Genomic DNA, 23,020 nt, shown 5'->3' on the forward strand with positions numbered 1-23,020 from the left:
TTGTTAATTGCGGTGGCAGATTGGTGCCCAAACTTTTTGCGTCTTCAGTAATAAGGATTAGCACCCATTAGCATAATGCACACATTAGCATTTGTGCTAATGCTTGTATCGTCCGTGCCACTTTCCAAACCAAAATTTATTAAATTGGATCTCTTTTCAATAAAATATTTCCATTTAATAAAAAATCAAAACTTAATCGTTTACTGTACAGTTTAACCACGATTCGATTTTATCAAGTTTTTGTTTACATAACCATTATTTATCTAATGAATAATTCAAATTGCGATTACTTTGCGCAAAACGCGTATTGATATAATATTTGTTGGGAGTTACTGGGAAAAATTACGCTTGTACCAAGCTTATTAGTAAATGGGTCTTAGCTAGATGGAAAAGTCTGAAGACGAAGCTGACTCAAAATTTTTTTGTGGCATTATTGCAGATCTTTATGAGCGATTTTTGGAGAAAATTTTCCCTTGCCGTTCTCCTCAGTAACTGTCCCTGAATCTTGGAAATCTCTTTCCATTTTCAACTCATTTTCCTTCGCCGATTTAGTCCATATTTGCTCAAAAATGTAAACTTAGTAGTTTCTAGTTTATTGCTCTGAATCTAAAATATTTCCTTACTCTGAATTGATGTCAGCACATCTTCGCCAATTCATGCAAACACAATCCTGCTGTGCCGGTTTAGTATTTCCTATGAGGTTATTTTGAGCTTCAGAAATTGTCATACTCGGATATCTTTGTGGACTGCCTTGAACAAACAAGACTGTAATAGTCAGGACAAACATATACATGATCAGTTGCTTAGATTTCATGTTGATTTAATTTGGATGAGCTGATTATCTGGAAAAATAAATATTGAGTTGTATTATTTGGGACTACAAACATTTATTGTATTAATGCTTAAAATATTTGTAAAATACTAAATTTATGCTTTTGATGTGTTAATTTGTAACTGTTGAAATCAATAATATAAGTTTAACAACGTTAAAAAACGTTGAGACATTAACTGACTTTCTATTAAAGGCAAAAAGCTTCAAGCTACTTACAAGTATTATTTCAAATCGCAAACTTTCTCGGCTTTATTTGTAATCAAAACTGAAATGTTTCATGCACTATCTGAAATTTTTGTGACTCGAAATGGAGAAAACTACCACCACTAAGATGAATGACTCCTACAACGTTTGATATACTTACTATAATGAAAGGTGTTAATTCGAAAAACAACAATGTTTCGTGTTGTTTGCCTGGCGATGTTCGAAATAGCAATTCATATGAAATGTAGGTGCTTTTTTACTGGGTGGTGCATTTAAAACTTGACTTTCTTAACTTAGCTTGCTGTTGTTTTACTGGTTATTTATAATTTTGTATTCTTTAGAAATTTGTAGCAACATAATGTTTTTATTTCAAATTTTATTGGCTGTACATTAGAAGAAATTGTGTTAGAAAAAATAATAAAAGTTACATTTGATAAATTTAAATTTGTATTCTGTCAAATGGAGGAAATGTTTTTTGCATGAACTTGTTTAGCCGTTGAGTAATCGGTGTTTAACATAATGATTTATTTTAACTAGAAACTTTACAAGTTTTTTCCGGTACCACCACCAAAATAACGAACGAATTTCGATTCATTCATAATATTTAAAATGTTTAGCGTATTTTCCTGTTTTGGTAAATATATATTTTTGGTTCTTTTCTAAACCTAAGTTATTTGATATAAAAAAATCCAACGTCTGTTGAAGATGATTCTAACGAATCAGTGCTTAATTCATTTTATAGGAAAATATATAAATGMCCACCCGATATATGGAATGTATTTAAAAATGTGACGAGGACAGTTTGTTTTCCGAGTATTGTAAAACAATGTCATAAATATGCCCAATTTTATGGTAATTCACCTGAAGCCATAACCAATTTTGAAACAATCCTTGTAACTTTTTAAAAGTGACTCATATTGCAGGTACGATATAAAAATCAGCTTGTCAATATAGCGAAAAATAATACAAAATATGTCAACTTTTCGTTATAATAAAATAATAAGTTGTATATCATAAACATTCCTTGAAAGTAGGAACCTTGAATCCAAAGTACTGATAATGCTTTCAAGAAAACTGCTATTTCCAGTTATTATGTTTGGTGATTAACGATCTTAGCTTGAAGCCATCAAATATCTAGCAGAATATTTAATGAATTAATCGTTCTGTTTACGTTAGTTATTACTACAAAGTAATGGAAACCATAATAAAACGCCGTTTACAATAAAAATTGGAAAATCCATTACCAGAATGGCCTGGAATTCAAATGAAAATGGAAAATTGCTAGTTATGTACTGTTCTACTACACTACTTATCGAGTTGCTAGAAAGTCACAATTTTAAACTTGATTAAACCATATTTTGAAAAGAAATTACCGAGGAAATAAACAAGTAGTGCATGATAATAATGTTCTGGTTTTATTGTTTATATAAATAATGTTCTGTAAATTACAATTATGTGTAAGCAGAAATAGCAATTTTTAGCAATCGCAAATAGGTATAATAGGTAGGTAGGTAACGACTGAATTATTTTGAATCGGTATCTATGGAATTGATGCGCGAGTAATGAGAAATTAAAAGAAACGAAATAAAGTCGAGATAGGCAAAATGAAAAAGTACTCAACCAATCACTGAAGAAACTAAAGGAACAAATTTATTTATTTTTAGAGAAAAACAGCGGAAGTTGATGAAAATCCATTGAGTAAAAGCCTTTTGGTAAATTCTTATGAGCGTTTGCCTGGCAAAATAATGAAAACCGGCGGAGCGTAAAGCTACTAATAAAACTCTACTTCTACTAATAAAACTCAAAGGACGCACTAATAAAACGATATTCCATACTTAGGTATAAAAAAATTATATCTTAAAATATCACATTACTACTTACCACGCTGAAATTCTACTGGAATATAAACACAAAATCCCTTTAAATATACGGAGTTTTCAAGAATCTTATACCGATAACACTGTTGACTCTTCCTTTTATGAAACTGGGTAACCTTTATAGATTGTTCATATTGTGTTCGTTATCAATATGTAAAGCTTGCGGCGTACCATATCGGCACGATTCACTCACAAATCACTGGTTAAAAATGCTAATTTACCCCCATGAGCCATCAACAATACACACTTTATATACATTCGTCTAGGAATAGTGAAGTTATATTTGGAAATTTGCAATTTGCCTTTTACCGCACTGCATTGTTACTTAACATACAATAAACCATAATTGTTGTTTTAATTGCATGAGCTGAATTAGTCATTAAACAATCGGATTTCAATTCGAAACACTTGAAATCGATGTTGTTTTTCACATTTTCTGTTTTTTTTTCAGAAATTCCACCAAAAGTGGAAAGTCACGTTATAGTTCTGAGCTTTCCAAAATATTGCCGCTACAGGGCTATGATGAAACGTCTCGAGGGTGTTGAGAGACAATATCTCAAGTACAGTGTTGTTAATGCTTTAGGAGGCTTTTATGTAAAACATCCCAATACAAGAGTAAGTTACTCAGAATGTTAGTTATTTCGCATTAATACATTTTTTCACTTAAAAATCGTAATAATATATTTGACTCTCTCTTCTCTTACACATGAATCCTTTTTTCTAGATTCTATTCTGTCGGGATACTTTCGATTATCCAGAATTGGAGGGTCATGAATTGTTATGCAATCATTTAGCACCGAAACTAAAAGGTCGACCCAGAGGCAAACGGAAAAAGCGCAGCATTTCCCCAGGATCAGAAAGTAACGAGTCGGAATCTTCAATTACAAATCAATTTAGCAGAGTGAGTCGATTTTCTCCCAATTCAACTATTGATAATTGTATTGTTCTCATTGAAGCATAACGAACGATCCAACGGTGCTAGTCCGACAAATTCCACGGTAGCCACCCGAAGAAGTACACGATGTCACGAAAATAATGAAAATAAACAATTTATGAAGCTTTTGGCTTCATTTATGAAAGCAAAGCACTTACCATTGGGACGTGTCCCATCCTTAGGATATAAAGAATGTAAGTAGAGTCGCCTATATTGGAATAAATATTTCAGCTTGATTTATTGATTGAAATAGCCAGATCGGGTTTGAAAACAAACATTAAGTAAATAACACATGTTTATTTTCCGATTCCTAAGAGTTATGTCGCTAAAACGATTTTGTGGTAAAGTCATACCTTTTAATTATTTGTACATATAGGAATCGATATAGGAAGAAGAGTGCAAAATCAAGATGATTTAACACTAACGTTAAAATTACTCAATTCAGTTTATAAAGTAGGCCAGTTACGAGCAGTGAATTCATAGTGGCATGGCTCTTAATTGGATTAAATTATTCTTGATGAATCACTTCTTTCAATTAACGACGGTTTTTATGGACCGAAATCATCTTACATGGCAGAACGAGATACTTTATAACGTTCCTGACTTATTTGCGTTATTTCCGTGCAACAGTTCGAAAATGGTCCATCTAGTTACTAGATTTATTGCTACTTATAAATAACTTGCTAATAATGGTGAGCTCAAAATGAAATACATTCTCCAAAGAATCGAAAAAATATTTTTTGTTAGTTCATAGTACAATGTCGCATCTTCTCTGAAAATGCGATGAAAAGTATTCAAGGGAAACGTCGCAATAATCATTGATCTACGACCGATTAGCTCGGAAACAAAAAATAATAAAATTCCACTGTTCATCCGCAGATTTTTTTGGGAATTGCAATTCTAATAAAAACATTTCTTTTCAGTAAATTTGCACGAGTTTTACACACGGGTACAAAAGCTCGGTGGATATGAATGTGTGACCACAAATCGCTTGTGGAAGTCAATATTTGATGACATGACCGGCCATTTAAACAGTACGAGTGCAGCTACAATTATACGAAGGCACTATGAAAGGTAACATAATTGTATAATTTTCAAATCTACTCTATTAATTGGAATGTCTACTATATTATTGTCCAGCAATTTTAATTTCTATTTCAATTACCATTCATTCAATCGGAGAAAGTTCTTGTAGTGTAGTGAGTCACTTATAGGACTTTCATTATTTCAATCAATTAATTCAAACAGACGTAAAGTTTTGTTAATTTTAAAATGAAATTGGAAGCGCCGTCTTACAAGTAATTGTTGTATTTTGCTGCAGATTTCTATTAGCTTACGAGCGACACGAAAAAGGAGAAGAAGATAAACCGCTTCCAACATTGGAGAGACGGAGACTGAAGAGCAGACAGAGCGGTACCGGTTCGAGTGACTCAGAATCAGGACCCGATACACCCTCTACTTCCAGATCGAGTACCAGTCCTCCAGTTGGAACCGAAAATAAAGTTTGTGCTTTTTATATTGAAAACATTACTACAAAACACATGTATAAACTGATGTTAGTTAAAACTACATAATAACAAGTCAATCGTATTTATGCATCATTTTTTAGTTTGTCATAGTTTTTGCACAATTTTTTATAACCGGAACTATAACGTGCAAACACGTACGTGTACACATTGTTAATCTGCTGAATAATATCTTTATTTTCCACAATGAGTCCTATCGAGTGTATTCTTATCTGCAACACCCAGTATATTTATATTAAATATTATAATTTTATACTCTCAGTTATTCTTTATATTGGTTGTGAATAAAGGAATTATTAATATTCACCGCAGCAATATAGGGCCTATTTATAAAAAAAATAATTTAACTTTCCAATTTTGAACAAATTTTACAAATAATTTAATTCAGTGAGCACTAAATGTTATTTTGAAAAGTGGCTTTTAATATCAAACAGTAATTTTATAATTTTTTTATTGCTGTGCGGCAAAAAATTGTCGATCCTCCTTTGAAAAACTTAAGCAAATCTTGAAGATTTTTTTCTCATATCTGAGGGACTTTGAATTGCTTCGATTTTTGAGAGCTACTTTACTTTAAAGGAAACTTCATCGTATGTTTTTTAAACAAATAGAAACTATACTATACGCTTATCCCCTTTATGCCATCTGTAGATATCAACGTTTCCTGAATCTCATCTTTCTTCCTATTGATCTTTGACTAAAACTTATCGGTCAGATTCGTAATCTTACGAAAATATTGCCTCGTACCAATGAGCCGGTTTTTTCTGCTAAATTTTTATATAACTTCGCGATATTTATCAGAACCATATCTTACAACCTCTATTCGTAGTACTTTCTCTATTCATTCCTTTAGCATAGAGAAAAAGCGTCAGCGCATTTATAACATCAGAAAGTTTCTGATAGATAATATTTCTGATTTTTTTTCTGATGATAAACGTAAACATTTCGATTGGTGCATGCTTAAAAATGTGCAATACAGTCAAAGTGTTTTTGATTGGTTTTATGACCCGCGTCGATGAGGTAATTAACAGTCAACTGTTATTGTTCGACGCTGTTAAGTATAGTTAAAACTAAATTTAATTAAGTGGCGATCAGAAAAGAGGGTAGCTGAAAAAATCAGCTTTTCTATGCCTCGCACGTATGCGTCGCCAACACATCGTATTGAAACCACGCCGAAAAAATAAAAGCAAAATATCAAAATATGATTTTTATATAAGCACAATAAGACTGGAACACTACTAATTACTAACATTTAGCTATTTTGCCAATATCTGTTATTAACCAAACGATTTTTTCTTTCAGGAAATCACTTCTGCAGGAAAACCATCGTCCCTGCGAAGCGTGCGTGTCAAGGTTGAACGGCAAAAGGAAAAAAATGGTGACAAAACGAACGCAAAGTTTCAAACGGCATCGGAATTAGTTAATTCGGATCCAACAGCGAGCGATCCGTGTATTGTAAAGGCGGAATCATACGATTCAAAACCCATTATTGAAGATTCTGAAATGGAAAAGAGTGTATATATCGAGGAAGAGTTAGATGTTAAAGTGGAAGTGAAAATGGAAACAGACGTCGTTCTTCACGAAGCTGTAAATGTGAAAGATGAAGAGAAACCGAAGAGTGAGCCGTACGAGATCAATCCTTCAATACCTGAAGGGTCTAAATCTGAAGGGTCCATTCCAGCTGAACCGACAACGAATGCTGTTGCCCCGATTGCTACCACCGTAGTACCTGAACACAACCTGTCTCCATTGGAAGGAAAAGAAAATATTCCTGTTGTTAAAACTGCTGATGTTGCCACAGTTGACGTCTCCCCAAAAAGCATTCCTTGCAGTGCAAGTTTTCCTGAAACCGTAAAGGCCGAAGTCAGCGAGTACAAAAGTGAAGACGACTCTACAATGCGGGACGTGAAAAAAATCAAGTTGGAGATATTGAAGGACGGAGGCCTGGAAGTTACCCCGGTCAGATCAGGATCAATTGCAAACAACATCAAAGAATTTCGACCTTCGGTAATTCAACCACCGACTAATAATTTCGCAAAGCCAATTATGGCTCCTCCATCATCAGTAAGTTCAGTTTTACCGAAGAGGAGCTTTGCGTTGTCTTTGCCGTCGAGTACCAACGTTACACACCTCAAAAGCCCTTGTACGCCAGCAAAACAGGCTAAATCTGAACCTTACCAGTTCTTAAACGGCACCACGCCACCAAAAGTTGTTCAATCCAAGTCAATATATTCGTATTCGGAGAAGACTGTCTACGGAAACCCGAAAGATGTTTTACATCCGACCATGCTATCACACACTCCAAAATCGATAATTCCTAATGTAAGGCTGGGTGGCACTGATCCAGTCGATTTATCGCTAACAAGCCCTCAAAAAGCGCATGTTGAACTAATCCCTGCGGTCCAAACGTTAGGGATGCGAGCCCGCTCGCCAGGTCCCGCCTACAATAGAGCCAGTGTTACGAAGAATTTATATAAAACAAGTCCACCTTTATTAGGTGGTCGAAAGTTGGGACCTAACTTAGAAATAACTTTAGTTGGACCAAAGCAGCAGGCTTTTCAGGCCGTACCGAAACAGTCGACTTCACATAAACGACCCGGGTCCGAAACGTACGCTCAAAAAATCGCTAAACTAAAATCAGAAGAACTGAGCAGTAGACATTCTAAATACAACATTCCACATATGCATAAAAGTAGTGTGGATATTCCAGTTCCTAGTCCTTATGGTAAAAATAATGTTAGTGTGAATGCGGCCAAACTCGACTTTAGGCAGTCGGGGCAGAAAAACGTGGGTCTTGCGATGCCTCAAGCCATGCCACCGTATATCACATCCAGATATCCCGTGCCGGACAATTCGAATGGAATCAATCCATATCTACCAATTATGGACTCGTTGTATTATCAGGCAGCTTTACAAAATGTGTACTCAAACTTTAATATGCCGCCCTTATTGCCGATTGCTTCTCCAGATCAATTGAAATTCTATGCCGATCTGATGGCACACGGACGACTAAACATGCCGTTCCCTCATCCTGCAGATGGACATCCGTCCATGAGTAATAACAATAATAATAACAGTAATAGTAGGAAACCATGAACTGATTACTACATATCAAAATGTGCAAGCACTGGTCTTTGATTTGGATGGTCGGTAAGCGAGAGTGTTCCTATTACATGCAATATTTTACGAAATAAAACTAACAGGCAAAATTATTTCACACTCTACTGCTCGCTAGTATGCTAATTTTATTAATAAATTTTATTACCTATAAATATTTATTTTCCTTTTTCGAAGTATTTTGTATTTAGATAAAATGTGTTCCGTGCATGACGCGGTGAGACAAAAATTACCGATTTTACCCTGTTTATGCAGTTTATGTTAAGAGTTCAAATGTGGTCAAACTCAGTTGAAATAATTATTTCTATTGCACATTCAATTATTTTTGGCAACACCTTTAAGTCAACATAAACTTTGTTTCAGTAGAAATTATTTGTTAAAATTGTCCAGTTAATCATGGATGACTGAATGATAAAAAATGTGAAAATTCTTTGAACTTAAAAATTGTCCACGCCGCAATTTCACTCAAATACTGATTAATTTTTATTATTTATTTTGAAATCAGAATTCTACTTGCAAACGTGGATGGTCCATTTCACTTGAGAAAGCTTTGCATCTTAAAAGTGGAAATTGGTGTTAGGGAAAAAATTAATTGAAGTTAGATGTCTTCAACATAAAATGTTGTGTATTTTCATTATAAATGCAATTATTGATAACTTATTAACATTTAGTAATGTTTTGATCAGCTTTTTTTATAAATCGTCAGAAGTTATAAACACGGGCCTGTATTTTAAGCGGTGGTACAGCGATAGAATAAGTGTACGATATGTTTGAAATTTACATGGAAATCTGAAAAAACGTAATTTTTTGTAATTTCGTGGCATTTAACCATTTGACAAACAATAAAACAAAATAAAAAAAAATTAATAGAAAATTGCAAGTACTTCAACTAATAATCAAGAAGAATGCCTATACATCTAAAGAACCAGTGGTGATAGTCGGTGTTCACAATTTTATGGATTGTATACTAAAAAATTAAAATTTAAGTAAATTGAAAATAAATTAGAATGAAAATTAACTAAAACTTGACAATAATCAAATAGGATCGTATATAGAAGAGAAAGTTAGTTGATCGTTTCTGAAAAACGACACTTCTAAGCAAAAAACTGATAATGTAGCCTTCGCATGAATCAAAATTGTTATTAGAAAATGTAACCGGTTTGGGTCCAGCTTTGATATTAACATCAATATTTATAATTGAAATTCGACAATTTCGCGTTTAAAGTGCAATTTTGCAGTTTTTTAATTGCCCAACTTGTTTCCTTTTTGGCCAATTTTCAATATAATCCCCATACTTCTCATCTTGGACATAGAGAATAAAGCTTTCTCAAATTAAATGGACCACTCGGTATATATTATGATTTTTTTCCGCATAAAGCACTTAATAAAAATAGCAACTTGTTTGGCATACTAGAAGAGTACTGTGTGACTACATTTAATAAGTAAGGTGACCATACCTGATATTGACATAATAAAATTATTTTTCCATCTTTGTGGCTTAACTTAAAACCCAACATGTTTGCATTTTGAACAATTTAACTCGGTTTTAATCTCTAATTTAATTTTAATTTAATGAATTTTTATCTAAAATACACGTTTAAACGAATGAGGTAATAAAAATATCTAGTTATATTCAAAAAGTCTTAATTAAATTACGTGAGGGTACAATTAGGGACCATATTGTTTACTCCCGACTATTAACGCTTGTTAATAAGTTGTTTGTGTAAAAATGTAAAGTTTTACTAAAGGCAACAACAGTAAGATATGTTAGTTTGCTCGCTCATCATAAAAAAAGTCTGAACCTTCGTCCTTCTGGGAATTTTTACCTAGTCGGAAAGTTAGCTGATTGGGAAAGGCCTAGATAAATAAAATACATCGAACTAATCATATTTAAACTTTTCTCGTTTTCAATGTCAATACTGGTATGTTGATCTCGCTAGTAATCACATGCGTCTAAATCTAGCTAATCACTTATCTGTATCTTTTAAACACCTTTGAAGGATTCCCTATCCCCCAAATGTTCAATTCATCAATTTAAAGCTTTATATATTTTACCCCCTAAGAAGACACGAGAAAAATGTTTATTTTCTTAAAATTATTAAACCTTAGGTTGTAAGGACTGTCTTCGCCTTAATGTAAAAAAATATGTAAACGCGTCCTCACGAAGAGAGGTGGGTTTTTGAGAACTAGACTGAGTAGTTCAATTATGACATTCTGTTAGTGACGAATTTGTAGCGGCGCTACAACTATAATGTGAAATGGAGTGATTATAATTTTAACAGACCTGATTTGTTCATGTAATACCAATAGTTGACTAACAGTGTTTATTATCATCGTTATGCTTCAAGGCAAATATTTTAAAAACATCAAAACTAGATAAAGAGAACACTCATCAAAGCATTTGAAATATAAATTAAGTTCTATGATTTGTGTAGTAATAGCAAAAGGCAAACCACGAAAAAAATAAAAAATAGCCAGATAGTCATAAATACGACTTTCCTTTTCGGAAAAAGCACCGTCAATGGTGAAAGTTTTTCAGTAGATCTAGTTTATGACAATCTGGGTAGAATACAGTACAAGGTTATTAATTATATTTTCAATACACGTGTTAGTTTTTATTCAAAACCTTAGAGTTTAATTGAGAAGTATCCAGTTTTTATTTCATATTTTTATAGGTAAGTGCATACTTAATTGCCTTGTACTACTTACTAACAATGATTCAATCAAAGCAATTATAGTCAACTAAAATGAGGGAGTAACGTTTCAAGAATAGAAACGTTGATGTATGACAATATAAAAAAATGTATATTTAACTATTTAAATACGTAAAATCGAATAAAATAGGTAACGTTTCGGTAATATGTATTAAGATAAGAGAATTAAATTTTATTAAGTTTTGTGAAAAATTATTAGGTATATTACTTTCGTAGTTTATACGGTATAGTAGTTAAAATATTTTACATTTCGTTAATAACATTATTGTCTTTAAATTTTTATGTAATATACTGTTGGATTTATTTAAAAGAAGCATTACGCATTTCATTTATTTTATTCTATATTAATATATGTTTTTTTTTCGTTTTGAGGTATTTACATATTCGTTACGCAGATATCTGTTTTATTTTTTAGTTTACTAGAAGTGTTGAGAAGCACATGCAAATTTATCACGTTTGAAGCCAATGTGGTTTTTCTAGAGTAACGAAAGGTAGAGATATCTTTGTTGTTTTCATGTGTTTAACCCACTTTACAATACCTGTATATACAAAGGCCAGATAAAATTTAGTGTCTGTGATTTATATAATGTACGATAATGAATATATACATAATACATAATGTACCAAATTATTTTGTACAGATTCACTATTTTCTCGAGTTAGCCACCTTATGTTTTTATATTAATACGAACTGTAGCAATGTGTACATAATGTTTACTTTTATAATTATGAATATGTAAGTGTTATTGTATGGTTAATCTATTTGCCATTAAATACATAATTAAAATTAACTGTTTTTTTATTTTGATTGTCTTTCAACATCAACAATTAAGCTTAGAAATGAGAGACAGCAGACAGAAAAAAAATGTTGACAGATTTTTTAGGATATGTTTACAGACAATACTGCAGCAAAGTATGATTTCTTGTATATTTGTGTTTTTCAATATTTTTAAACTAAATCGGAAAAAACAAAGAAAATGGAAAATCCTTACTAGAAGTCTAACCCGCTAGCTTACAACGTTAAAAAGAATATTTACATTATTACATTTACTATAATATATATAATTTATGTAAGATTTTACAAAGTGCACAAAATTGTGAATACATGATTAGTGCATCAACCGAAAAAAAATGAGTTGATTTCATCGTCCAACTGAAAAGTTCTGGTAGTTTTTGTACCACTACACCCAAAAATCACCACTTGTCCAAAACGGCTGAACCCGATTGCTTTATCAAAATATGAGTCTTACATAAGAACAAATTCACAACGAATTTCACCAAAATACATCGTGCCATTCTCCCGATATTTAAAAAAAAAAAATTTTTTTTGAACAACTTTGACCAGCAGTTAGGTCAGATCGTCTTCTTTTGATCCAAAGAATATCGCGTTACCCTTTTAATCATGTGCTTACGGGACACCCTGTATAATACTCACCATAATTATACAACTGTTAATAATAATGGATGATTTTCTTTTGGAAAATAGTTATCTTGTGAGAAGACGATTACAGTTCAAAGGAAAAAAACTATTGGGTTGCTGATACTGATTAGAAAAACGAAAATAATTTGGAGAATTCCATCATTACTGATATGAAGGTTGAAAAAAGAATCAGACAGACCTATTGGATTTTCAACATCAGCAATCATTTCAACATAGTGGACGAGCTCCAGTACGTTGCAATAAAATTGGATCATTCGCACCTTTTCGCACTATTTCTGACGCAAGCAGGTCGGACGAAAACTACTTGCCTTGACCAAAACTACCATACATTTTTATTCATTTTAAGTGGAGATTTCAATGTTGATTCTTCTTCTGATACCGCGCAAAATTTAATGCCATTTCTTAAATCAAAGTTACAATTAAAGATGATAAATAAAGCAGGACACGCTACAATCGAGCAAGATAAAATCGAGTGTCACAATTCGTTTCTTATTACAGTGATCATAAACCAATTGTCACCTTTGTAGGATTAGATAATGATATCGTAAATACAGTCATTGAAACTATTGTAGAATGTTAAATGCTGTAAATATAATATAAATTTTACATTCCAAAGGAAATTAATCTACACTTTACCTATGCCTGGTACATTTAAATTTATTGGACTTTAACTTTAACAAGAATATTGAAATTAAAAATTAGTATTGCGATCACACGTTAAATAAGTTCAAGATTTGATGGTTTCTATTAATAATATGAAATTATCACTTCTGTAGAGCGCCTCGTGACGAACACCATTTTTGAATAGTTTTCACCACCAATTCGTGAGCAACCAGACATTTTTCTTTAATATAAGTGCTTATGGGACACATGCAATAAACGCGCAATTTCCTAATAAAAATTAGTTCGCATAGTTCATGTTTCAATTGGAATGTGCTTGCATTTTCAAGTCGACTTTACAGCCGACGCAGAGCTCTAAGTAACCCTTTAAATATAAAACTTTAGTTAGTTAGTTTTATATTCAAAGAAGTAACCAATCTCCCCCGTCACCTTCTCCAATGTCAGAGAATGAGAATCAGAAAATTCTCCCACAAGTCTCTTTCTATCGAGACGTTCATAGGAACAGATTTTTCGTTTTGGGACGTTCATGGAAACACGAGTTTCGATTGGTCTCCTCTCCTAATTTTTGGTGAATTTGATTGTTTTTCGGTTAGCTGTAGTGCAGCATGGAGAATGCGGTAGAATCACCCAGAAGGGGCTGGCATGCGCTGTGCAATTCAATTGGAGGCACCAAATGATCTGAACAAAATATACGGCACAAATTGCCGCGCGATTTTTTATTCTCCATCTGCACATTCGTTTCATTGTTGTTCAGACATTGATCTAGCTGGGTTATCTATGTTTTTGCTGTGTAAAACCGCGAGTGTTGCTGAACATTTTCGTTATTTGTTTGCGAACATTTGACGGTAAACATTGATCGAGCCCCACAGTTTCTCCGACTATTTTAATATTGCGACGGCGGATAGTTGTGAATGACAAAATGCTGTTAACGTAATTTGGCGACTTGGCACTAATGCTTAATATCCTGTGTTAGATCGCAAAATATCTCAGATTCAAGCAGGTAAATATTTGGATTTACTTTATGGGCTGCCTGATTTTAACCAACCGGCTTACTGTTATTGACATTGAAGAAATTAATTTTGATGTGTTTGAGAAAAAATCCTATAAATTGCGCAAATTCGCGCGGTTGGTGCAGATTGATCAGTTCTAATAGTTTAAAGGGATTTCCAATTTCAATTCAATCAAGTTCGTCATACGGTACTATTCATTATCAACAAGCGTGACTAATGATTTATTTGAAATATTCCTATACTATGACGATTAATTCCTATACACCCCCATACCGGGTGTTTAATTGGCTCGTTCAGCATAGAGCAATCTTGTTTAGCAAATTTGTTGAACAGTGCTAATTTGATGAAACTACTGTAGTAAGAAGATATCACCAATGATACATCATCTCGATTTATATACAGATTGTTTGAATTTTTAACCGGAAAACATGTCCACAAACGCTTCGTTTCGTCACAAAACACAGGCTCTTGACATTAAAAAATACTTTCTTTTCCGTTCAGCTCTGGCAGTTTTTGAGATACAGTAAAGTCCGCTTATAATGAACCCAGTTATAGTGAACTATCGGTTAAAACGAACTTTTTTCCTTTAATTGAAACGTCATCCATAAACACCAACGTATTTTTTTACTGGTTATAACGAACTTCCGGATATAACGATCACTTTTTAGGATAGTTGTATATTCACTTTCCGTTTATAACGAACTTCCACGCTCAGCAACACGAATCATGCGGAGTTGTTTATATTATTGAGAGCGAGAAACAGGCAGTGAACTTGTCTTTTGCCGCGTTATGTATGTGAATCGTTTTAGAATGGGAAAACAAAAACGCAAAGCTTTTTCATTAAATAAAAAGTACGAGATTAACAAAATAAAAAGTGAAGTAGAGCAGAGTGACATTTGTAAGGAATTAGCACTTGGAAAGTCTACTGTTGCAACAATATGGAAAAACAGGGAAAACATTTTATCAGCGTATGACAAAACAAATGTTAGATGTAAGAAGTTAAAATTATCTGCACGTGAAGAGGTTGACAAGGGACTTATTAAGTGGTTTACTCAAAAAAGACAAGCAAACGTTCCCATAAGTGGCAGTGTTTTGCAAGAAACGGCTAGTGAAATGGGGAGTAAAATAAAAAACAAAGAGTTTGTTTGTTCTAGAAGTTGGGTAGAGCGTTTCAAGAAGAGGCATAATATCAGTAGCGGAAAAATTATTGGAGAGTGTGGTGCCGGTGTGAACATGAATGTGGTCAATGATTGGTTGCATAATGTATGGCTCACCATCCGAGACAGTTATGAGTACAAAGATATTTTTAATGCTGACGAAATGGACCTACTTTATAAACTAACGCCCGACACAACACTAAAATTTCTGGTGAGAAATGTGCTGGGGGCAAGTTATTTAAAGTACGCCTTACAGTTTTGGTGGCGGCAAACATGTCGAGAACAGAAAATAGAAAGTTATTGGTGATAGGAAAGTCAGCTCATCCTAGATGTTTCAAAAACAAGAGTCCACAGATGAAAATGTGCCCAATGTTGTCGAAGAACAAGTTAAAACCAATTTGAGTGATTTCAATTTCTTCGAATATGTGAGAATTGATAATGGCATTCTTACAAGAGAAATGTTGACCGATGAGCAAATTATAGACTCCGTAACCTTATCTACAGCTTTAAGCGATAATGAGAAATATGACGATTTAGGTGAAACTGACTCTACTGTAGACACTAATGCTGTTCCAACCATTTCTGAAATGACAAAAAAAGTGTCAGAAACTCGGAATTTTCTACAATCCCGCCAAGTTCCTAATCACATCTGGGAGTCATTTTGTGATCTTGAAAACTACATAAATAACATCTATTTTTGCAGCAGAAATGTACAAACAAAAATTACAGACTTTATGAAGTAGATTTCAAATTTAATTTTTTTTGTTCTTTTTAGTCATACCTACAAACTTCTACTACTCTATGTAAAAATAACGAAATAAAATACACCAGGTGTTTTTGTATTATTATTCGCTTATAGCGAACTCCGGATATAACGAACCAGTTTCAGTTCATTTTTCAAGGTCGTTATATCCGGACTCAACTGTATTTACCTTTACTTAGAACTATTAGAAATTTGGAATCGGGCAATGAGATTAATGACATCTTGATTAAGAGTGTTTCTTATCTTATTTACTTATCCATTAATTTTTTTACAACTAACTCGTAAACGGTGGCAGATTCGAAGGAAATATAAGAGACAAGACAAGACAAACAGTGCATTTAATCAAAATAACGTTAAATTTCGGTGGTTCACCAAAAAATAGTTCGGGGAGCAGAATTCCTCAATAACAACATGAGTTAGAACGAAAAAACAAAACATGCTGGGTTTCCCCGTAAGCACATAATCAAAATTCTTCCAAAATTTACAGTTTCATTAAAATCCATCGTACCATTCTCCTGATATTTCAAAAAACATAATTTCTTTGAAGAAGTGACGATCAATAGCAGAGGAGCTAGACATTGTTTCTGGATAAAAGTTAGGCCAGATCGTTTTCTCTTCATCCAAAGAATATCGCAATACCATTTTGATCCCTGATGCTTACGGGACAGCCTGTATATTATAATTTCAACACCCTCTAGCTCGGAAACGAAACGTTTGTGGACGCATGTCCAGGTAAAATTTTCTACTTAATGTTTAACGTTATTTCTATCACTTGGTTCTCAGCTAAAAACCTAATCATCCTGTACCAAGCATATATAGGGTGTTCCAAAAAGTATGTTCAAAATTCTACTCGATCTGACTCTAGTCCAAAAGTTGGAGTTTATGAAAATACAAATGGTTACAAGATATGATTTTGTAATAGTTATTGGGCCCTGCCTTGGGAGGTAACGACAACATTTTAACAAGACCTCGTATTGGGGTATTTTCTGGGGCAACAAATAGTCTGCTTTCACTTGTTAAGTACGATTCAAAAAATTTCGTCAGCGCCATGTAAACTTTCATTCAAAGAACACAATTTTCTTATCTGGCGATATTTCTTCTCAACCTTACAATCCCCCCGCACATTTTGACATTGTGTGACAAAAGATATGTAGAAGTCCACACAAACCACCCTTAATAATATATTTCACGTTAAATGAAAATATCAATATTCACAATAATTATTGACTAGAATAATAAAATAATGCGCTTACACAGTTTACAATGCGTCTGCATAAATATTCTTCAGTGTTTTAAACGGGGCTATAAACGATCCTTTTGGAAAAGGGATTATCCATAAAAAGTAATCCAGAGGGGTAAAATCTTGAAAATAAAACGATGAATGGCAGGAACATAATTTTTTGTAACAATGCACCTGTATCTAAAACGATGGTTTAGGTCATTTCGAAGGTCCAATGAAAAATGCGAGGGTTCTCCGTCATGCGTGAACTACACTTTTTCTCGAAACATTAAAATATTTCCATAATGTATGTTTAAGTTACTTCGAGTAAACCGAACTGATCAAAATCCTCATTTCTTGCCTCATTTTGTCAAACTCTTTTACCAATTGCACGTATTTGCTACATGTCCAAGTACAATTTTGAAACATGTCCAAAGTACAATCCAAATAATCAAAACCGCTCGTTAAATGGAGATGGGCCAGAATGTCATCCATAGGATGTTATATTTTTCAAAAGAAACTTTAAAATGGTATCCTTTTAGACTACAAGATTGAGAGAGGGTGTTAAAACAATTAGCGTAGCTACGATAACTTTTTGCCTGACCCCGTATACTGGTTTTGAAAACTGCAGATTATTTAACATTCATTATCAAGATAATTTTACATAAAACCTTTTCTGTATCTCTTTTAACTAAGAAAATGTAGCATATTAAAACTGGCGTTTTTTATTTTCCGCCGGAGGGCAAAAATCGAAAATTATCAACTTTCAAATTTTGATTTTACCATTTTAAGCTGGATCCAAAAGAGCACACAACATATTTATTACTTTTTTTATGGCAATAATTACGGACATACTCCCTAAAGTGTAGAAAATGGGACACTTTTTACATGCGCTGTTGATAAAAGATCGCTCGCCACAAATGATACGCGATTCATATGGCAATAAACGTGTTAAATTCGTTTAGTAGAAAGTATTACTTTAAATTTAAAGAAGTTGCTTTGAACTCAAAGAACTCGCAAAGCTCCAGGGTTCAAAAGCACTGGTATAAAAGCGATGAACGAGGTAAGTTAGAAAAATCACACTTACCATGATGTGTGGACTTTTCAGGTAGGCGAATGATCCTTAACTGTAGGTGCAAAATCCTCAAATGGATCTAGAGGATTCCAGTACGTCCTTAATCTCACACGCACCCACTCAAAATATGCACTTTAGCGTAGGAAATGTTCAGTCTTGGTCGCTGCTGTCAGTAAACGTCAGAAATTCCGCACACACAAAAATGTATTTTACTTTCGACAATCGCACTACCGATCAAAAAATATCACAAAACCGTAGAACAAAAGTTTCCAGTTTGGAAAGTAACTAATTTCGGGCAGAAAAATGTTAAAATTCTCAAAATTTTCGAAATGTTAACGTAATAAATTTCGCACAATTGCTCCTACCTGTTATTAAACAGTAGACTGTCGACAAAATGACATAGGAATTGACATGTTTTTGAAGGCTACAACTAGATTATATTTAATCTAGAAACGAAGTACCGAAAAAACAGAAAACGATTATTTTTGCGTCACAGTAATTAAGTGCGTCTATAAAATTCACATATAGGTATAGTAAATCACAGCTAATAACTTCCAAATCCCCTTCCAACCACTGTGTCAATGTGTAAAAGTATTTACACATTATTCTTATTCTCCAACAAAACGGGAAATTTGATAACCTCTTGAAAAATGGTATAAGTATTGATTTTGAGCAATGATATAAAAGTGATCGATTCACCATTAAGAAAAATTGTTAGTAAATGGATTATCTGTAAGTTTCGTATATTTTTAACTTCGAACGTGGGAAACGTACAAACTAGAGAAGTACCAATTTTAGCTCAAATTTAAGTTCGTCGCTGTAACTTCTAAACGGCTTGCTCGGATTTAGCAGCCTTACTCTTATTTGGACGATAAATGTAAATAGTTACTACTTCTTAGGGAATACAATTTCTAGAGCATGTATTTTGCAATAACAATCACTTAACAGTTTTTTCGGTTTTGCTTCGAAAAACATGATAATCCAAATCCAAAAATAGGTAGATTGATATTCGCTTTAGCATGTAAATGTCTACATTTGTACACCGTTAAATTAGCGTTCAGTTAAAATAAGATCATCAACTGGAAGTGAGCTCCAATAACGCCCCATTTTCAATCATCCTGTAGATAGAAAAATAGTCGTATTTTTTGCGTCAAAGTTGGACATTTTGATGGCCTCAATTAATATTCGGGTTTTAGGATGACTAGCACAATACTTATATGGCTACCTAGTTGGAAATATGTGGAACATCGAATTCAGAATCGCTACTAAATAATTGATGGGAGAAATCAATAAATTAAGCTTGTTTTGTTAGAAAATAAGAAAATTTAGCTGCTGGTTTACGGCGGCGATATCGGAGTTACATTTAAAACAATTTTGGTATCGGTCCTATGCGTAATTTATGCTGTTATATTGCAATAAAAAATTTAATTGCTAAGATTATATGCAGTAAATTTTCGCGTTACGGTACTTTGATATACATTTTCAATTAAATTACAAATACATACACCAAATGTTACGAAAAGCGCATTTTATGATATAAAACCGTTTGTTAAAAAATACAATAGAATTAAAATTAAGTGGTGCGTGGTAAAAAATCTAATTAGAACTTAAAACTCAATACTTAATGAAGTCAAACAACAACCGATTTTAAGAAAAACCAATAAAGGTAGATTAGAGAACGTGAAAAAAGTATAATGTTACCATTTCTGGATTTATGGTTTTATTTTATATCCTGAATGTATTGAGTTATTTATCTCACGCTTTTTTAGAATATTTCTCATTAAATAAGTCAAACAGTTGTGAGAACTTAGAGGCTGATCTTTTTCTCTGCGCTCAACACCGTAATTTTTATATTAGCAAACTACTGTAGATTCTGTTTCAAACAGATTTTGATTATTTGTTTGTTTTAGAACTTTAACATCTTTGTACTTTGTTCTTAGGGTGTGTTTCCTTGTAAAAAACCATCAAATAAAGGACCTTAATTCCCTAAAGCAAATAAAGTAAAAATAAACTTTTAATTAAATTTTTAATTAAACATTTAATTAAAGCCGAAACTTAAATGTCTGTATACTTTAATAGTTAATTTTGCCCTCTCTTTTTTACTCCTTTCAATTGTATTATACAATTACTGTTGGCAATCTGATGCAACAGTAATGGGTAAAATTACCTGTTAGGCGATTGGTAAATCACTATTCACTTGAAAATTCGGTTTCCTTTATACAATTTGACATCACTCTCATGTATTAGAACAATTTGGATACCTAATTGCAAACATTTGTTGTTTCATATTATCTAATAAAAAATGTATGATGGTGAGCTGGGCACATAACAATTTGGTTCCAAAATCAATCAATCAAATAGTCCCTAATTGCTAAGGAAGTCCTAAAATTATGCCGATTATAATTCAATTCAAAAATTATAAATTCAGTTTCATCACATTTAGACTAATAAGTAATATAAAATTTTGCAACGCCAGCTTTTGAACAAACTATTTAAATTAATTTAGTTTTTCAATGCAATCCGTTTGGAAAACGTGATTCGTCCTCAACAATTAGAGTTCAAACTGATGAACTTCATGTTCATCTAAATATTAAAATTGAACTTTGAAGTCTTATTATCGAGAAATGTTAACTCTTGTAGCATTCAATGTTTTAAACATGTATTTACTTTTTTGTTTTTGTTAATGTGAATAAAATGTGCCTTTTTCGATGTTTTTGGCTGCAATTTCATTTCGTGAATGGTCAGTTATTAGAAAACTTGCAAATAAAACTACAAATGTAACATTTGTTTTTTCCGCCTTAGGTGATTTTAGCGTTTGGGCATTCAGTGCCAAAGTTATATAGTTATAATAAATCTAAAGAATATTAGTTGTAAAACCTATGCCAAATCTGAAAAGAATTCGTAAATCAGCAATACAATTTCATTAAAATTAATTTTAAAACTGATTTATTTTGGGGGTGTTCAAAAACTTTATTATGCACTTTTTGCTTCAATTGTTTTTCATTTTTCATATAGAATTGCCCCCTTATTTGTGTTGCACTTCCATCCAATGTTGTAAGCAATAAATGATTGAAAATACCCACATTAGAAACAAGTAACACGCCATTTCTTTCAAGAATATCTAACTAAAAACTATAAATAAAGCGCAAAGTATTCCAAATGAGTTTCAACCTTCCATTGGAACTTGCCATGGAAAGAAAAAACATTCAATGGGAGGTTGAAATCCGTTTGAAACCGTTTTGCTCTTTATTTTTAGTTATTTATTTCGGCATTTCTGTAAAAAAATGTGAGCAACGAATTATTGACAATAACCCCAATAGAAGCAAGTAAGATACGATTTCTTTCAAGAATGCATAAATAAAAAAGTATAGGTAAAGTGTGAAATATCCAAATAGTTTTAAATCTTCTTTCATCGACCTTCGATCCATTCTTCAATGGATTCATATAGGATGGTAAAGAAAACAGCAGAAATAATAAAATCCGAAGATCTCAAGAACCTTTTTTCTTGAGAAAACTTATTTGAGTTAATTAAATAAAAATTTCTAATACAGTATGAATTGGAATGAAATAGGAAAAATGAATTTAAAAAACTGTATCTGTTGCAGTCACAAACATCTGCAAACATTTCGACCGAAAATCCATGTTTGATTAGAGCCAACAGTACGTTTTACATACGATAATTCTATTTGCTTTATTCAGTTCGAACATGAATTGCTTTATTTCAAGTAACTTATTCAATGTTCTAGTCTAGTCACACATATTTAGTCAAGGGCAACCAGTTTGGATCGAACAGAATTATTTAAAAGACGTGGAACGAAGAAAAGTCCGCTAAAAACATGGCATTGAAATTTGAATCTCGTGTGTAAAATTAAAACTAAATTAATTAATTTTAGTTCTTCGGATTTAACATCATTTGCATTTCAAATTACTTAAAACTATGAATATGAAAATAATGCATGAAATGATCTGTTTGCCACTTAAATACGCCACTTAAATACGCCACAAACTACGCAAAATAATCATTTTCACTTTCCCACCGGATAGAACGTGATAAATTTAAAAATAGAAATGTGAATAAATTTAAAAAATATTTTTAAAGACGTAAGTACACCCTATAGAATATTTGTTTGAAAAAAATTGATAGATTGTTGGAGTTCTTTGGAGCAAATATTTATATCTTGAGTGACTGCTGACGAATGAAATAGGAACTAATTAGATTTTATTTAATTTTAATAAATAAAAAATTAAACAACTATCAGCGAACAGCATTGGAACACTGCCTGTAAGCTCATATGGTTTTTGCTTTTTCTTAAAATTTCAACTGGATGGTTTGCAGTGGACAAATCTATTTAACTTTCTGCCACTGAACCTAATTTCCTTCAATTTTCCACATTTTAAAGTATTCAATCGGTTCTCTAAGGGATAATATTGTTCGTAATATACAGGGTGATTCAAAATTGGCGTCATTCCTCTGGAGGTGTTGTCTGGCGCTGTTATAGGAGTACAGAAAAAATAGTAAAATAAATTAATTGT

General features: G+C 32.7%; 3 protein-coding genes across 7 annotated transcripts in view; 2 read left to right on the plus strand and 1 right to left on the minus strand.

Moving 5' to 3' along the window:
- Positions 1-11,992, plus strand: part of LOC109535336 (AT-rich interactive domain-containing protein 5B) — a gene marked incomplete in the record, with an annotated part of 82,817 nt that extends 70,825 nt beyond the window's left edge. The window contains 6 exon segments of the mRNA XM_048660694.1: positions 3,365-3,528; positions 3,638-3,814; positions 3,870-4,041; positions 4,771-4,921; positions 5,169-5,349; positions 6,673-11,992. Coding sequence (XP_048516651.1) covers positions 3,365-3,528; positions 3,638-3,814; positions 3,870-4,041; positions 4,771-4,921; positions 5,169-5,349; positions 6,673-8,466 — 2,639 coding nt within the window.
- LOC109535338 (putative leucine-rich repeat-containing protein DDB_G0290503) overlaps positions 1-18,865 on the minus strand; it is a 44,674-nt gene extending 25,809 nt beyond the window's left edge. The window contains exons 1-2 of one of the 5 annotated variants that reach the window (XR_007280248.1): positions 18,500-18,861; positions 624-842 (exon numbers count right to left, since the gene is read on the minus strand). Coding sequence is in view for 1 of the 5 variants with exons in the window: in XM_048660711.1 (XP_048516668.1) it covers positions 18,500-18,502 (3 nt within the window). In the remaining 4 variants the exon portion in view is untranslated. Of the gene's footprint in view, positions 1-623; positions 843-1,048; positions 1,271-2,917; positions 3,201-18,499 lie in introns of those variants that run through there. The other 4 variants (XR_007280246.1, XR_007280247.1, XR_002171701.2 and 1 more) reach the window with 4 other exon arrangements.
- The window catches only part of LOC109539728 (protein SERAC1), a 30,984-nt gene continuing 21,910 nt past the window's right edge, over positions 13,947-23,020 (plus strand). The window contains exon 1 of the mRNA XM_048660705.1: positions 13,947-14,263. The gene's annotated coding sequence lies outside the window, so the exon portion shown is untranslated. The remainder of the gene's footprint in view (positions 14,264-23,020) is intronic.

This window comes from Dendroctonus ponderosae, unplaced genomic scaffold (genome assembly GCF_020466585.1).
Source record: "Dendroctonus ponderosae isolate FM_Combo_2020 unplaced genomic scaffold, Dpon_F_20191213v2 Dpon_F_20191213_1, whole genome shotgun sequence".
Classification (NCBI taxonomy): domain Eukaryota; kingdom Metazoa; phylum Arthropoda; class Insecta; order Coleoptera; family Curculionidae; genus Dendroctonus; species Dendroctonus ponderosae.